We start from the raw sequence: 16,369 nt of genomic DNA on the forward strand, positions 1-16,369 counted from the left end.
GCATGTGGGATGTACCAATACCTGCATCGCATCGCATCCTCATCTGCAAGGTGCTTTGTCTTTTGGTGAATTGGCCTAAGCCAGTTTCCGAACTTGATATACATAAAACGTACCTAAACACTTTACCAAAAAGTAGGCACCCAACCTTGTACAGACACATCAAAAAACCTTCCCTAAGGGTTACTCCAGATATTATAACATATATTTCAATTTAGCATCGCGGGATGCTTGGCTGGAACCCTCCGTTCTCAAAGGGTTCTTGCTCCTTTCACAACACTTTGTTTTTAAAAGTACCATCATCCTTTCTAGGAGAGGCCAGCTTGGCAGACTCACCCCTTTAAGGGTTCTACATAGTCTTAAAATCTTCGCCTTCCAGTTCCATCACGGTATATTCGAAATTTGACAAGTCTCATACTTCACACTTATATTCCCTAGTTCAATTACAAGCTAGCGTAATGATTCATCAGTCTTCATCATCCTCATGCTTTCACAGGAGTCGTCTGATTTTTTTCCGAGATTTTTGGAGTCGTGAACTTCGCCAGGGGATCCTTTTATCGTAGTCACTCTGTGTCATAGGGCAAACCCATCCGTTTTTTTTTTCAGAGTTTTAGGTTAATTACTTCTATAGGTTCTTAAGTTAGGACACTTCTCTTTGGAACATCGAAATTTGAGCTACACCCTATGTCGGCAGTCTTGAGACCAGCCTAATTGTGATGAAATCAAGTAGATACTTCGATTTGTGGTGTCCAATCTAAACCGATCTTATTTCAATCCATTATCACGCATCGAACCCACCCTACTCATATTCCCAGGTCTCTTTTCCTCAATTCCTTCCTAGAAAAATTTTGGAGAAAAATTTTCTCATAGGATTGAGCCTACGGTTCCTCTACACTCCATGAATGCGTTCTCTTGAGCTCAGTTCCACTGCAAGAAAAAAGCCTAATGAAAGGAATTTTGCAACTTATTTTAGTTTTTTTTTAAGTCAAAGTCCGCCCCTGTCAGTCAATTCGAAGGTGAAGTGTGAGCAGTGACGCTTTACCTTCGAACTCTGTTCCGTTCATTATTTCTCCTGTTTATTTTCCATGTTCTTGTTCAGCTTCTCTAGTGGAAAAATATTTTGATATGCTGAGCGATGATGTCTCAACTAAATATCTGGACCAGCCTTTCATCCAATGTAAGGGCTTTTCACTCAATTAAATTGTCGGTCTACCTGTCTTCCCCAAACATATCCAATCTCCTAGTCCTCAATAAGTTGCTTTCCTCAGTTGGACCGCAACCCACGGAAATTTTTCCTGCAACCAAGCGGTCTTAGCGATTTATAATTTCTCAGAAAAAACTGCTCCTTTCTTTGCTCCTCGTTTCATAAGCTACGTTAATGCCTGGTTTGGTTCCAAGTAGAAAATCATTATGCCTTACGAACGAGACAACGGTTTCGGCTAAAATTTCAACGTACAGGAACTGCAGTTGATATGGCCAACTTTAAATCCCCACATTCACCGCAAAAGCCTGAATCAGAAACGCTGATGAGTATCCATCAAATATCGAAGACTCTCTTATGTCTTGGGAATTTGAGCTCTTCTAGTTTCATATCAGAACTTCCCCCTTTTCAACTACCCCGCCTTTGTCTGCTGCTGCGCTTTGCCCACAAACCCTCTTCTCTTCCACCTTCCTATTTGTGTTCCTGCTTTTTCCAACTTCTGAGATATTTAGGTAGTTCTTCCTTTAGAGGAGCTCCTGTTGTTTGTTATTTGCCTAAATGCGTAGGAGGCACTAATTGCAGACTCTCCATTGAAATGGAAAATAAATCTTCCGCATTTTGTTCAAAGGGAAACGAATTAGGAACTTGTAAATCCTTATCACTTAGAGAACATAAATTAATTGCTTCCTTTTTTTTCGGATACTATTTGGTAAATATCCGTGAGCAGCCTCACATCTGTAGATTTATCCTTGTTAGCATTCATGATAACTTGGAACTTACTTTTGAGATTGTCTGCCAGAATCACCTTAAGCAATCTCAACGTGAAAGCTTTCACTTTGGTCTAGTCTATAGCCTTTTGTTTTGCGTACACTAAATTATTATTAACCTTGCCAAGGTGTCTTCGTCTGAGATCTGAGGAGGCCGGGAAGCTACATAAAAAGTGCAGGGCCGTCTCCTCCTCCTCTTCACATTGACTGAACATAGGCGAAACCACCTCTCCAACCTGTTCCATATGGCAGTTTAAGGAGCGGTGTCCTGTTAAAAGCCCTACTAAGGTTTTCATGTCCCAATTCTTAAGGGACAACAAAAATGCCGCTCTAGTGACCTTAGGCTTTTTCACAAGGATTTTCGCCTGCCAGACCTATGTTGACCCCGAGACTAGATTTTTGATGCTGCCTGAGAAGTGCACTTCGAGCAAATGGTTTGCCATTTCTTCATCACCCAGTTTCTGGCTACGTTCTTTAACCAGAATCCGTTTCAACTTTGAGGTTGCCTCAAGAGAGTTAGTCTCTTCGCAAAAGCGTCTCCATGATGATCCTTTAGCCGATTTTATGCTCTTCTTTGGAGCTTTCTGTGCCTCTTTATAGCGATTCCAGCTAGTGTCTGAATCAGTGATGAGTCTTACTGAGGACACAAGCGTGTCTCCATCTGCCGCCAAAAGTTCTTCTTCTTGATTTTGGACTTTTTCCCAGTTTTGAACCTACAAGTAAAGCAACGTAATATTCGGTAATTATAGTTATTTATTCTCAAAGAAAACTATGAATGTAATACTGTGCATTAACCAAAATATGAAAACCCAACCAAACCCCAAGCTGACATTTGTGTTTTTGATCACTTTGGGCGCTGTTTTTGGTCACTTCCAAACGTAGCTATCCCTTCAACTAGCCGCCATTTTGAGTCTGGAACATAGTGGTGAATCTATATTTCATCCATGTTTACATATTACATAAAGAAATATTTTTATTGCGCTGAAACAATCCAAGTAACACCCTAAATCGTCGATGTGTTGTTGCTATTGATCAACTCTGAACAAACGCGATCCCCACTTGAAATAGAACTTTCTTAAGAACAGATGCAAAATAGAAAATACACTGCCTTCTGGTATTTTAAAAGCGCCAGCTAATTCACGTATCGTCAATTTATGTTTACTGGAACAACTGCCGAATTTGGATGACCAGAACGCTCACCAACAACCACTCCTCTCTTCATTTGTCTCGACGGAAAAATTTCGAATAACACTTATCAAGTCATTATTTTACTTGAATGCAACACACGTAATTCAGGTCACGTCACTAAAATCAATGTCACTTGTAAACTAAATACCTGACAATCTGTGTTTTGACACGTATCGTTTATAGGTTTAACACGTATCGTATCTAGGTTTGACATATATCGTTTGAAGATTTGCACTTCCTAAAAATCACATCAATTTGTCAAAAGTAGCGTCATTTAGATATCATTCTACGTAGTTATTGAATCAAAAAAAAAAAAAACAAAAATTGAATTTCAACACAACAACCACACCTTAAAAACCTTTTATTTACAAATGAAACTCAATTCAAACAAACGACACTGCTTTATTAACTTGTGGACCACACTAACAACAGTTACAAATAACTCAACGAATTTATTCTGTTTTCTTGCTTTATGAATATATTGTGATAATATGGAGAATTTTGCAATAATCAAGATGGAGCATCATAACAAAATACCCATTGCTGACACAATGTTTGAAATTATCCATAAATGAATATATAAGATACACCGAATATATCTGTTTTTATTATAACGTTATATCTTCAAATTTCACTTGATTTATAATTTTCTATGAAATAACTTTTCTAGTTCCTCTGAAACTTGAATTGGAAAGGATAAACTAAAATAATTTGCTTTCTTAAGATTTATAGTATACAATGATCATATTTTCGCCAAGTATATTTTTCTACTTATATCTAAATAAAAAATATCTCTGTCGATTATCATTTAGTCGTTAAAAGAAAGTATAAGCAAAAATAAAGTGTATTAAAGTCAAATAGGTACGAACTATTTACTTAGCTACCAAAAACTAGAAATGAAATTGCATTGTTATCGTCAAAAACATTTTGTCAGTTACAGAAAAAAATTAATGTTTATTTGTTCTCCGAAGCGGAGAGACATAACTTTTAACAAGACTTTCGCAGTATTTTCTCTCTAGGATTCCAAATGTGATATTTTGTTATCTCTTTTATTTTGAAATATCAAATTACACATGTTTTGAGTAAAAAATTAAAATTTGAAGAATTTATTGATTATATTTTTGAAAATATTAATTTATACATTTTACTAACATTCCTGAATAGCATTCATATTTTTGTTTTTCTATAAAAAGTCACCTCATTTTTATCGTTCTTTAATTATGCCCCACTTTCTGTTCTCTAATTCTTTTCACCGTAGAATGTTTATATAAATATCTTCAATTCCTCAAACTTTTCACATTTAAATCCATAAGAGAGAACGTTAAATGTTACATATATTGCTTTAAATGTCTATTTGACAGTAAAATTTGTATTTCTTAACGTTTTATGTTGTATGCTATATTACAGTATCAGTCAGCTCAAAATTACCATGCGAATAACTTGGTGCTTAATTTTTTCATAATTCTCTTTTGAATTGTGCCCCGAATTCAATCACTTGCAAATTCCAAAAACCTTCCGAATAAAAATAGTAATAGGATATTTAAAGAAAAGCATTATTATCACTGACAAAATGTTTTTGTTTGTTATTACACAGATGACGAATGTTTCTATGTTGGATTGGGTCACACTGGCCGTTCCGCACGAAAGGGAAATAATTACGTTCCTAATCAATACCGGCCATTCCAGTGCTGTCCAACTAAATTGGAGAGATCAACCAAAGTTCCTAAGATGACTGCTCAGCGTATCGGGCATCAGAAGACCGACAGTCGAGGAGGTAACTTCCAATTCAGTACGCCCACTTCTAAGCCATCGTCCCAGACCTCAAAACCAACAGTTCCGCTCTCAAAAACCCCACCAGCTAAATCATCAACATCTACCAAAAAAGCCCTGCCATCACCATCAACCACTCAATATAAGAGGCCCGAAACTCCAACCGTTAAAGTCCCAGCTATAATACGCAGCGAACCCTTGAAGTCGAAGTCTTCGCAATCGTCCTCCAAGGGCGGCTCCAAATCCCAGACATCGAAAAAAGCTCTTGCTAGTAATAAAAACGGGAAAGAATCGAAATTTGTTAAAGAGGGTATGTTCGGAATTGGAAAGTACATATTCTGGTAGAATGGCGAATTATTCTATTTTTCTCTCAATCTTATTTTCCAGGCTTAAATATTTTAAAAACCCAATTTAAAAGATTATATACAATTTTTCAGGAAAACTCTTTCTGGACATAAGGACTTAAATACATTTTTGTATATAAATTAAACCACAAAAATATCTAAATAACCCAAAACCGTATAAAACGGATTAACCCAACAATGTAAAAGCTCTTTTTTATACGCTATAACACTTAAACTCCTTTTTCCGTAAACAATAACCATTTTAGCTGCGTATCGGGAGACACGTTACCAACTTTTAAAAAACGGACACAGGCTAGTTATCACAAAAATTTTAATTCGGGGCTAAATCCGCAAGAGCTTTTTTACCAGACATATATTTTTATAAATCCAGCCTTCTCTTCTCATTCAATGTATTGAAAACCTCCGCAAACAACATTTTTTCAACCATTTTTATACATTTCAAACTTCAGTTTGATTTTATTCTTGATAAATGTTTGTATAGATAATGAAGCGATACTCAACAAAGAAAGGAAACTATTGCATTTTGATAAATTTTCACCAAAAAAAACTGAAGAATAAATTACAAATTTTTCGAATATTATATTTGATGTAGAATTGTTATATTGGACAATTTTAGAATATTCAAAGTATCAAAACTGTTTCCTAATAATTGTTTCACTCCCAAACCAAATGTAAATAAATTTAAATTTTGTAGATATATTAGTAATATTTTATCGTTCTAGAACAAATTTAAATTGATTGTTAACTAAATGAATGAAAATTAAATCTCGCCAACTCTCGCAAGTTTAATATAATTAATAAATTTTGATAAATCATATATTTTTCTTGAGTGTTTAAATACATTGAATTAAACAATAAGCGCAATATATTTTTTATGTAATATTTTCTTTTGTAAAAAATGAAATAAAATAAAATAACTGCACTGAAAGTGAACGAAATATCAGATTATTTGATCAGAAATGATATAAGTAAATATTTTACGCTACATCTAACTATCAATAAATAAATACTTTTTCTTGCAAACCGCTCCATTTAAAGATAAAGTAATAATAGAGTAATTCTCAATAAAGGAGCAAGTTCATAATTTAACTGATAAAATGTCATTGTTATTTTTGTTAATTGTCATTTTAGGAAATTTCATTTATTGTAAATAATATTGTTGATTCATTAATATGTTAATATAATTATTTCTGTTGATTATTATTATTACTTGAAACTATGAAAATTGTGGAGAAAGAAAAGTTCTGTTTTTAAATACATTGCAATATAAATTACAAATTGACTTTGTTAATTTTTTTTGTTGATTGACTTATTCTTAGCGTTATGAAAGAAAAATGTTAATTTAAACTGATGATAGGCAACAATAAATTATTTAATATTAAGGATAACATAATCTTTTCATTTTTTTTATGTTACTTGTCTTATATAATTTAAAGTACTTTAAACTATGTAAGAAAAGAGAAATTAAGTAGAAAATTATAGCTTTCCAAAAATATGATCATTGTTTGGTTAAGACGATAATTCGTGTGTTCCTATAGTACTTGATTGCCTAATCGAGAATGAATGTACAACGATAATTATCTACTCTCACTTAAATGTTCCCTTCTCTTGTGTTATGTGTTATTTGATGTTATTAATTGGAATGTTTTTGTTGCGTGAATATTACAGTCACTTAGATGTCGAAATACACACTAATTTAAGAATACATCTTATCTACACTTTACTTTTACATATTTCAACACAACATTTTAACATTGGATATGACTTCCTTTCAATTCCCTAGACAATGACACCCTAGCCCTTAAATAAATATGTACCTCCGAAAACTAAATGCATGTTGATATACTCATACCAGAACACCTCAGCCACTGCTGCTGCTGACACTTCTAACCATTTTCAGCCGAAAGAAGAACAGTTTTACCAAGGGCGGAATGCAATTAGACAGGGTTCACTTGAGGCGCCAAGCCCTCAAGTTAGAACTACCAAGTTAATATCATAGGTTCACAACATTCCATGACTTAATTTGGGTTCAATAGACCCTTCTTTTTGTCTTTCAAGCCTACCCCAATAATAACTAAAACTTGCGGAAAATGAATTGTAATAAACCTCTATGGAGCACTGCGCGTCAACCAAACCAATTGTGATGATGATGATGATTTTCCAAATCACTCGTCGGCAATCCTGGGATAGTGAATTTTATTGAAGGGCATAACACGAAATAGAGTTGTTTTTCTTTGTCAATGTATGCCCTACCCACTGCCACTTGCATCTTCTCATCAGCACATCCACGGGTATCTGACCCTTATGATTTGAATTGATTTTTGTTAGTGTCTTACTTCTAACATAGCCACCTATATTTAGTCAAATTTACGTTAGCTATCTCAACGTTATTGAATTGGGTGATTATTACGAGTTTTTGGTCTACCCAACCTTCTCCATAATTTTTAGTTGTGCATATTTTACGTCATACATTCATCATCATCATCATCATCAACGGCGCAACAACCGGTATCCGGTCTATCATCATCAACGGCGCAACAACCGGTATCCGGTCTAGGCCTGCCTTAATAAGGAACTCCAGGCATCCCGGTTTTGCGCCGAGGTCCACCAATTCGATATCCCTAAAAGCTGTCTGGCGTCCTGGCCCACGCCATCGCTCCATCTTAGGCAGGGTCTGCCTCGTCTTCTTTTCCTACCATAGATATTGCCCTTATAGACTTTCCGGGTGGGATCATCTTCATCCATACGGATTAAGTGACCCGCCCACCGTAACCTATTGAGCCGGATTTTATCCACAACCGGACGGTCATGGTATCGCTCATAGATTTCGTCATTGTGTAGGCTACGGAATCGTCCATCCTCATGTAGGGGGCCAAAAATTCTTCGGAGGATTCTTCTCTCGAACGCGGCCAAGAGTTCGCAATTTTTCTTGCTAAGAACCCAAGTTTCCGAGGAATACATGAGGACTGGCAAGATCATAGTCTTGTACAGTAAGAGCTTTGACCCTATGGTGAGACGTTTCGAGCGGAACAGTCTTTGTAAGCTGAAGTAGGCTCTGTTGGCTGACAACAACCGTGCACGGATTTCATCATCGTAGTTGTTATCGGTTGTGATTTTCGACCCTAGATAGGAGAAATTGTCAACGGTCTCAAAGTTGTATTCCCCTATCCTTATTCTTGTTCGTGCTTGTGTTTGACCAGTGCGGTTTGATGTTGTTGGTTGATTCGTCTTCGGTGCTGACGTTGCCACCGGTCTATACCTGTCGTAATAAGGAACTCCAGACATCTCGGTTTTGCGCCGAGGTCCAGCAATTCGATATCCCAAAAAGCTGTCTGACGTCCTAACCTACGCCACCGCTCGATCTCAGGCAGGGTCTGCATCGTTTCCTTTTTCTACCATAGATGTTGTCCTTACAGACTTTCCGGGATGGATCATCCTCATTCATACGGATTAAGTGACCCGCCCACCGTAATCTATTGAACCGGATTTTATCCACAACCTGACGGTCATGGTATCACTCATAGATCTCGTCGTTATGTAGGCTACGGAATCGTCCATCCTCTTGTAGAGGGCCAAAAATTCTTCGGAGGATTCTTCTCTCGAACGCAGCGAAGAGTTCGCAATTTTTCTTTCTTCAGTTTTTGAAAGCTAAAATAGGCTCTGTTGGCTGACAACAACCGTGCGCGGATTTCATCGTCGTAGCTGTTATCGGTGGTGATTTTCGACCCTAATAATTATCAACGGTTTCAAAGTTGTAGTCTCCTATTTTTATTCTTCCAGTTTGATCGGTGCAGTTTGATGTTGTTGGTTGGTTAGTTTTCATTGCTGACGTTGCCACCATATATTTTGTTTGCCTTCATTGATGTGCAGCCCAATATGTCGCGCCACCTGCTCGATCTGGATGAAGGCAGTTTGTACATCTCGGGTCGTTCTTCCCATGATGTCATATCGTGAGCATAGGCCAGTAGTTGAGTGGACTTAAAGAGGATCGTACCTCTTGCATTTACATCAGCATCACGGATCACTTTCTCGAGGGCCAGGTTAAAGAGGACGCATGATAAGACATCCCAATATCTTAGAGCGTTGTTGATGTCGAATGGGCTTGAGAGTGATCCTGCTGCTTTTATCTGGCCTCACACTTTGGTCAGGGTCAGCCTAGTTAGTCTTATCAATTTCGTCGGGATACCGAATTATCTCATGGCCGTGTGCAGTTTTACCCTGGCTATTCTGTCATAAATGGCGTTAAAGTCGATGAAAAGATGGTGCAACTGATGTGCATATCCCAACAGTTTTTCCATCGCTTGCCGCACAGAGAAAATCTGATCGGTTGCTTCCTTGAGCTGCTTGCCACACCTTGAGCACTAGTTGATGAACCGCTCGGTATAATTGATCGCCTTGATATTTAACCAATTCGGCTGTAATTCCACCGGCTCTTGCCGACTTATGGTTTTTAGGATTGCACGGTCTATTTCTTCTATGCTTGGTGGTGGTAGCATTTGTCGGCCGTCTTCAGTTGACGGGATCTCCAACTCACCGATACTTTGATTGTTGAGCAGTTCATCAAAGTACTCAACCCATTACTCCAATATGCCCATCGGAAGGATGAGCATCGAGGTGTATAAGACTTCATCCTGGTGACTGCTTGGTAAAACTTCCGCGGCTGGTGCGATTACTTCCTGTACTTTTCAAGTTCACAGACCTGTTGGTTCACCCAGACTTACGTTTTCTGTCTGTAAAGTTGCGTCTCCGCTCGACAAAGTTCTTGATAAATCTCCGCGCGTGCCTGGGTTCTTTGAAAATACAACATTATTCGGTATGCGGCATTCTTCCGTTCGGTTGCCAACTTACATTCATCGTCGAACCAGCCGTTCCACATTTCCTGCAGCTGGGGCCAAGTATGGCCGTATCAATGATAATGATCTCATTTGTTGATACTTCATCTCGCGGACATCTGTTAGCTGCGGTTATTGCGGCACCCATTTCCCCTTTACAGGTGTTACGGAGGACTGTGTTGTGAATGACTTCAGTATCCACTCTCACCTGATTGTCAGAGGGGTTTGTAGGTGGTCATGTAATTCGAGCTCGGAGCACCATGCCAACGAGATAGTGATCCATATTGGCCCTTTTACATGTTCTTTCATTCATCAAGGTTGAGACATGGCGGCGTTCGATCAACATGTGGTCAATTTGGTTGAAAATGGTCGCATCTAGTGAGGCCCTGTATGTTTGTGGACCGCTTTCCGCGCAAACCAGGTACTTCCAACAACCATTTCGTGCAATGCTGCTAACTGAATAATCCGCAGTCCGTTATCATTGGTATCCCTATATGTATAGTACATGGTAAGCTATGGGAGCCGACGTATCGCCTGAATACGGATTCCCTACTTAACTGTTGAAATCTCCAAGAATGATTTTGATATCATACTTGGGGCAGGCTTCGAGAGACCGCTCAACTGCCTCGTAGAAGGTATCCTTCTCCGACTCTGCACTCTCCTCTGTAGGAGCGTGAACGTTTATAAGGCTTATATTTTTAATTCGGTTCGCAAACGGAGAGTGCATAGCCGTTCCCTTATATTTTCAAAGCCGATAACAGCAGATTTCATTTTTTTGGCTCACTAAGGAACCTACTTCGAGCACACGGTTTACTGTAGTCGCTCTTCTCCAGGCAATCGGTCCTTGCCCAGCGCATCGCTTGTAGCGCTGTTACATATATTGAGACAGGGTATCGACTAGCTGCTGGGCAGCATTCGGTCTGTACAGGGAGCGCATATTCCACGAGAAAATGCGCAAATTGTTACTTCGTTGTCGTTACCGGTTTCGAAGTTTTGAAGACCATCCTGTCCCAAGCTCCTTCTGTAGATTAGTAGCATCCAAGTAGGGTAGTCAACCCTACCCAACCCCCAACCTCGAGCAGTAGTTGGTACAATTTTGTCTCGTTTTTAGGCGAGGGAGACTCGCCTTCATTCTGCTCTGTCTGCAGTTTTTCTTTAAAAAAGAAGTCCCAGCGATCACCACGTGGAGGTGGAGATAGTGTTTGGTAGTAGACCTGTTGATGTTGATTCAGCAGGCGTTTTTGCTCTCCTGACCTTCAAACACAACTTCTAGAGTAGGTTACCTTTACCCAGCCCTGTCAACGCTGTTCTTTTTCAATGGACTGTGTCTTATATAAAAGGAGTATCGCTTTTGCGTCCTTCTCGAATAGAAATTTATCATACCCAGGGGTGGTAAACAACATGGAAAAGTGTAGCCCAAGTCAGATTTCGAGGACCTAGAATGGCATTAACTGCGATTTTGTGGTGCAGGTGATTGTAAGCTAGCGTAATTAAGTATCCCAAGGTAACTAAATCTGACCGACTTACTAATTTTAACAAGCTAGCACCAGATGACCCACGAAGGTCCTAACCAACAGTACCTCCCCGTAAAATCGAGTAATGTATTCTGCCAGTTCTACAGCCGGGCGTAGATTTTACAATGGTTTTTATTTAGCGAGGAGGCCTGAAGCACGCACTGTGATTTCTTATTGACTGTTGAGTTCGCTGATCCGCCTATCCACGTAATTTTACTCTAGGTCAGTTCGATTTAATGTTACGGAAGCGATTTTTACTTGCTCACGCTCCATCGCTTCTAACTCTTGGGTAACTTCTTAATTAGGTGACAACCCGGTTGTAAAGATCACGGACAAGGGGTTAACTTCTAGTTTCAAACCAAATTTAAGGGCCGCATGTTTAGTTCGACTGAGGTGACAGGTGGCGATCAAACCTGAATTTAAATCCTGGGCTTCCTTTTTTATTCGCAATTTTTGAATTCTTGCAATGCTTAGGAATCTCATCTCTACCTTACCGCTTGCAGATCTCAAATCAACAGTTAAATTGACCGCCGAGGCGACAGTCTATTTCGAATCAAATGCTTTCACTTATATTCATCCTACTTCGAAAAATTTAATTTCCCGGATCAGATAAAACTGACCAGGACGCAAAAATTCTTGGCTTTATAACACGCATATCAATGCTCTTACTAGTGGCAAAGACACTCTTCTATACTTAGCTCTTTTCCTGGTGGAACGAGGCGTACAGAGGGTGTCCGATGCCTTGAAAGGAGACACGCCCTGTTCCAGAGCAGATGACCCCTTTTGCACTAGTTCAAATGGAGGAAAGCTGGCTCTTAGTTAAACTGCAGCTCAAGTGGAATAATTTCTTCCTCCAGAGGTGGTTTCATCTGATGCATAGCTTGGAGTAAATTTTTCTTCCCCGGGCCTTTTTCTTTCCTTTGGTTCATCCTCCATAGAAGGAGATTGACTTCTCGGGATGGTGAAATTTGCTGGCGTTTGGACCTGAAAGTATCACTTCCCAGGTGCGAATGACATATGATAAACGAGAAACAGATGACATCTGCGTTTTAGGCTACATACGACGGTCTCAAGAGGGTTGAAACAAGCAATCCTTCCCTTAATCGTCGGGCTGTTGCACTTTAATGCTATTTTGAGGCCCTCAGAACCTTTGGTATCCACCTGAAGGTCTCCCATTTTTGACATTATAGTTTGTTCTAAAGTTTTTCTTTGTCATGTAATGTATGCTTATTTTATGTATGTTGTATCAATACTTTTACTAGTTTAGCAAACCCGATTCAACGTTCCATCCGAACGAAAGATGACAGCTGCGTCCACCAGTTAGAACACCAAATTGATAATATTATAGGTTTCCAATATAACATCACGTAATTCAGTTCCAACGGGCGGTTGAATTTATTTTTGAAGTTTACCCAAAAAATTACAAAGCCATAAAATTATATGTGGAGCATAACCCGTCAGCCAAACCTATTATAAGCAATATCGTTGTCGGTTCCAGCCAATGTGCGTCACCTAACCTCGCGATTTTCCAAGAAGTTTGCGGTCCTCCTCCATTGTTCTACGCTACGAAACTGGTGGTTAGTACCAGCATACAACTTGATATCATCTAAGTACATCAAGTGTGTCAGTTCGCACTTAGCACATAAGCCATATTTTATTGCAAAACCATGCCCTCTAGCATCATTCAGTAGCCATGAAACGAGGTTCAGTGCCATGCGAAACCAAAGGGGATTCAAGGAATTCTCCTGGAAGATACCCCTCCGTATACGAATGGGCTCTGAGGTATTAGCGCACTCAGATATAGGCGCTGATAAGGTAGTATGCCACCCTTCCATGACTGTCGCCAAAAACTTTATTTGTTTCGGATCAATGCGATACAGATATAGGACATCGATTAGCCAGGTATGCGGGACGCTATTGAAAGCCTTGGCATAATCAATATAGCAACAAAAGAGGTATCTTTGGCCTCTAGTTGCTTGTCCTCCAACTGCCGAGTCGACAATGAGTTGCTCTTTGCAAACCCTTGACCCTCGGCAGTCCTTCTGCTCCTCGGACAAAACGTTGTGGTCTCCAGGTGCGCATTGTCTCTTCCATTAATAATGGCCGTTATGAATTGGTAGAGGGTTGATAAGCAATTAATAGACCTTCTGTCTGCGGGGTCCTGCACCGAGTCCTTCTTAGGGATAAGGTAAGGTAAGGTAATTCCCGCAGTGCAGAAAGGTGGAAATTCCTCCCGCCGACTCATTACCTCATTTATGCTGTGTGCTAACCGACCATATATACTGGTCAACTTTTTGCACCAAAAATTATGCACCCGATCCAAACCAGGGCCACTCCAGTTCTTCGATATGTTTATGACTCGTCGAACTGCCTCTTCGATAACATCCGCAAAACTCATGCCAAGCGTATTGGCATAGTGGGTGCCTTCGGCGGTGATCAACTCAGCATACTCAGCATACTCAGCATGCTGGGCGAGTAACCCCAAAGTCCAGCCCAATATTCACCCGCCTGCTGGCATTGCCAATGCTGATCTGAATCAGTCTAGCAACGTTCAACCTTAGTGAGTCCCGCCGACGTTCCAGACGAATTTTCCATGGTGGATCTCTTTGGTTACTCAAACCAATAACGCGAAAGCGAATCTTTTGAGCGTGCAATCTGATAGCCGTAACTGCACCACAATACACAAGTGATTGTAGTTGCAGCAGAGACACAGTCGAAATGCAATCTCATCATTGATTTGAGATAGAATTCCCGGAGTAGTCAGAGACGCATAGAGCCTGGGAATACCTGGTCTATGCAAAGGATTCATATGCGCTCTTTGGAATTCGTTCCGAACCTCAGCGGAAACCTTAGCTGGACGGTGGAGAAGAGTGCTTCAGCGAGTACTGAAACTATTACCTGCAGTGAGACGTGGTGTTGTTGATGCCGCCGCCTCTGCCCCCATCGACTCTCAGTCACCCCTTTCCGCGATGACCTCAAATCGAACATGCTCCCTGATGATTGTCGGGATATTGTCCCTGCGAGTAATAAAGCGGTACTGGTCTGTGACTCGCTGCACAGTCACATACGCGAATTGCGCTCGACGAATCTCTGGTGCAACAAGGGGCGGTAAAATGTTGTACCCGTCCCCGCCGTTATTTCGTAGTAGGAGCGGATGAGGTTTATTTCTTCAGTCCACTTCATCCGCTGCCTACGCAAACCTGCTGAAGTAGTCGCCACAAATTGTGGCGAAACAGCTGCAGTATTCGAAGCAATGCTCCTGGTCGTCGTGGCGCCTAGACGGCGAACCGCCCCACGACTAGCGGTTTCGACGCCGTGCTATCCATTACGGGAGCCCGACTCAGTCACCGAGTTAGACGACTCCCACCGGTTATCCATACCGGACCTCAAGTTTCTCTTTCTACTCATTTTTTGGGTTTGCAGTTTGTACCTAACTACCAGGTGTGGTAATAGCTTCCTCAGTGAGTAATCTGCTAGACTGCAAAGTTCCTGCACTTTCCTCACCTATCCCCTGAAATGCTGCGATGGTTGACAGCCATTCAGACTGAAGCTATCCATCTCTCCTCGTTTCACAACTAGGCTTGGGACCGACTACGGTCCGGCTTATTATTATGATACGACGTAGGGTCCCCGTTTAGTGGATCTTTCAGCGGAGAAGATCCTAACCGCTTTATTGATCCAATACCACAGATTATGTTAAACCAAACCAATGGTGTTTGTACCAGGAAGATATAAAAGCAGTCCTGGCCTTCGTCAGCCTTGCTGCTAGTGGAAATGAAGAGACTTCAGCGCGCTGCAAGTTAATTTCAGGATCTTTTGTGTTTTTAGTCATGATTTTAATCTTATGTGTAACGAATCACTCCTAAGTAAAGAATCTACTGGGTCCGGTGTGACGGAAGGTTCCGCTTCCTTGCATCTGGGATAGATCCACAACCACACACAAGCTGAAAAGAAATTTCCCATAGGTGAAATTTAGCCTGTAATCCCCTCTCTTTTGCCGCTGAAGTTTCCTTGCTATGTATTCCTCTTCCGTTTTCTGGAAGTTTTAGACAATAATGTCACAGACATACATACCCTCCATAGTCGGATTTCCAGTTTCTTCCATTACAGGAGTTGTTGAACTCTCCTTTCTGGACCTTTATTGAGAAACGAGGACCAGTTGGAAAGCAACAAACTTCGACGGTAACATACTTCGTTTGTGATCCCCGGAACCCTCGTTCTTGGGCAAGCACCCAAATTTCAAAAAGGATGTAACTCGCTGTTTCGTCTAGGGCAAAGACAATTCATCAGGCGCTGCCTCACCCCTGCCCTCCTTTCTGGCTGAGCGCGTCGTTGCGTGGAGAGCATATCTTCCAAATAGTTTTTCGGGGGGGAAGATGAATCTGATGAGGCTTCTTAAATCCGCACCTTGGCCCCAATCTGGTAATGGGTTCGTACTCTGTGACATCTTAGTATTTGGAGAATACAAATCCTTAGGTTTATGTTTTAGACACTCTTAATGTAGTAGTAGGCTACTACAAACTACCCCACCATGACAAGGTGGTAATCCAAGGAGGGAGATTGTGTACATACGAGTGATTATAATAAATATAAGCATACTAAATGATATACCAAACTCAATCTAAAATTTCTTATAAATATTTAGCACTTTATTGAAAAACCACTGCAGGATACAAGTAAGTGAAACATATTTTATCTTCAAAAAGGCCTATACAGCTGCTTATCTCAAATTAAC

At 40.2% G+C, this 16,369-nt stretch overlaps 1 protein-coding gene across 6 annotated transcripts in view; it reads left to right on the plus strand.

Moving 5' to 3' along the window:
* Window positions 1-16,369, plus strand: part of LOC119649874 (intracellular protein transport protein USO1) — a 124,232-nt gene that overhangs the window by 77,949 nt on the left and 29,914 nt on the right. For 3 of the 6 annotated variants that reach the window (XM_038052254.1, XM_038052261.1, XM_038052269.1), the window contains 2 exons: window positions 4,748-5,233; window positions 5,311-6,990. The exons of 2 other annotated variants lie outside the window; for them this stretch is intronic. In XM_038052254.1, coding sequence (XP_037908182.1) covers window positions 4,748-5,233; window positions 5,311-5,381 — 557 coding nt within the window. In that variant the 3' untranslated portion in view covers window positions 5,382-6,990. Of the gene's footprint in view, window positions 1-4,747; window positions 5,234-5,310; window positions 6,991-16,369 lie in introns of those variants that run through there. One more of the 6 variants, XM_038052278.1, reaches the window with a different exon arrangement.

This window comes from Hermetia illucens, chromosome 1, assembly GCF_905115235.1.
Source record: "Hermetia illucens chromosome 1, iHerIll2.2.curated.20191125, whole genome shotgun sequence".
NCBI lineage: Eukaryota > Metazoa > Arthropoda > Insecta > Diptera > Stratiomyidae > Hermetia > Hermetia illucens.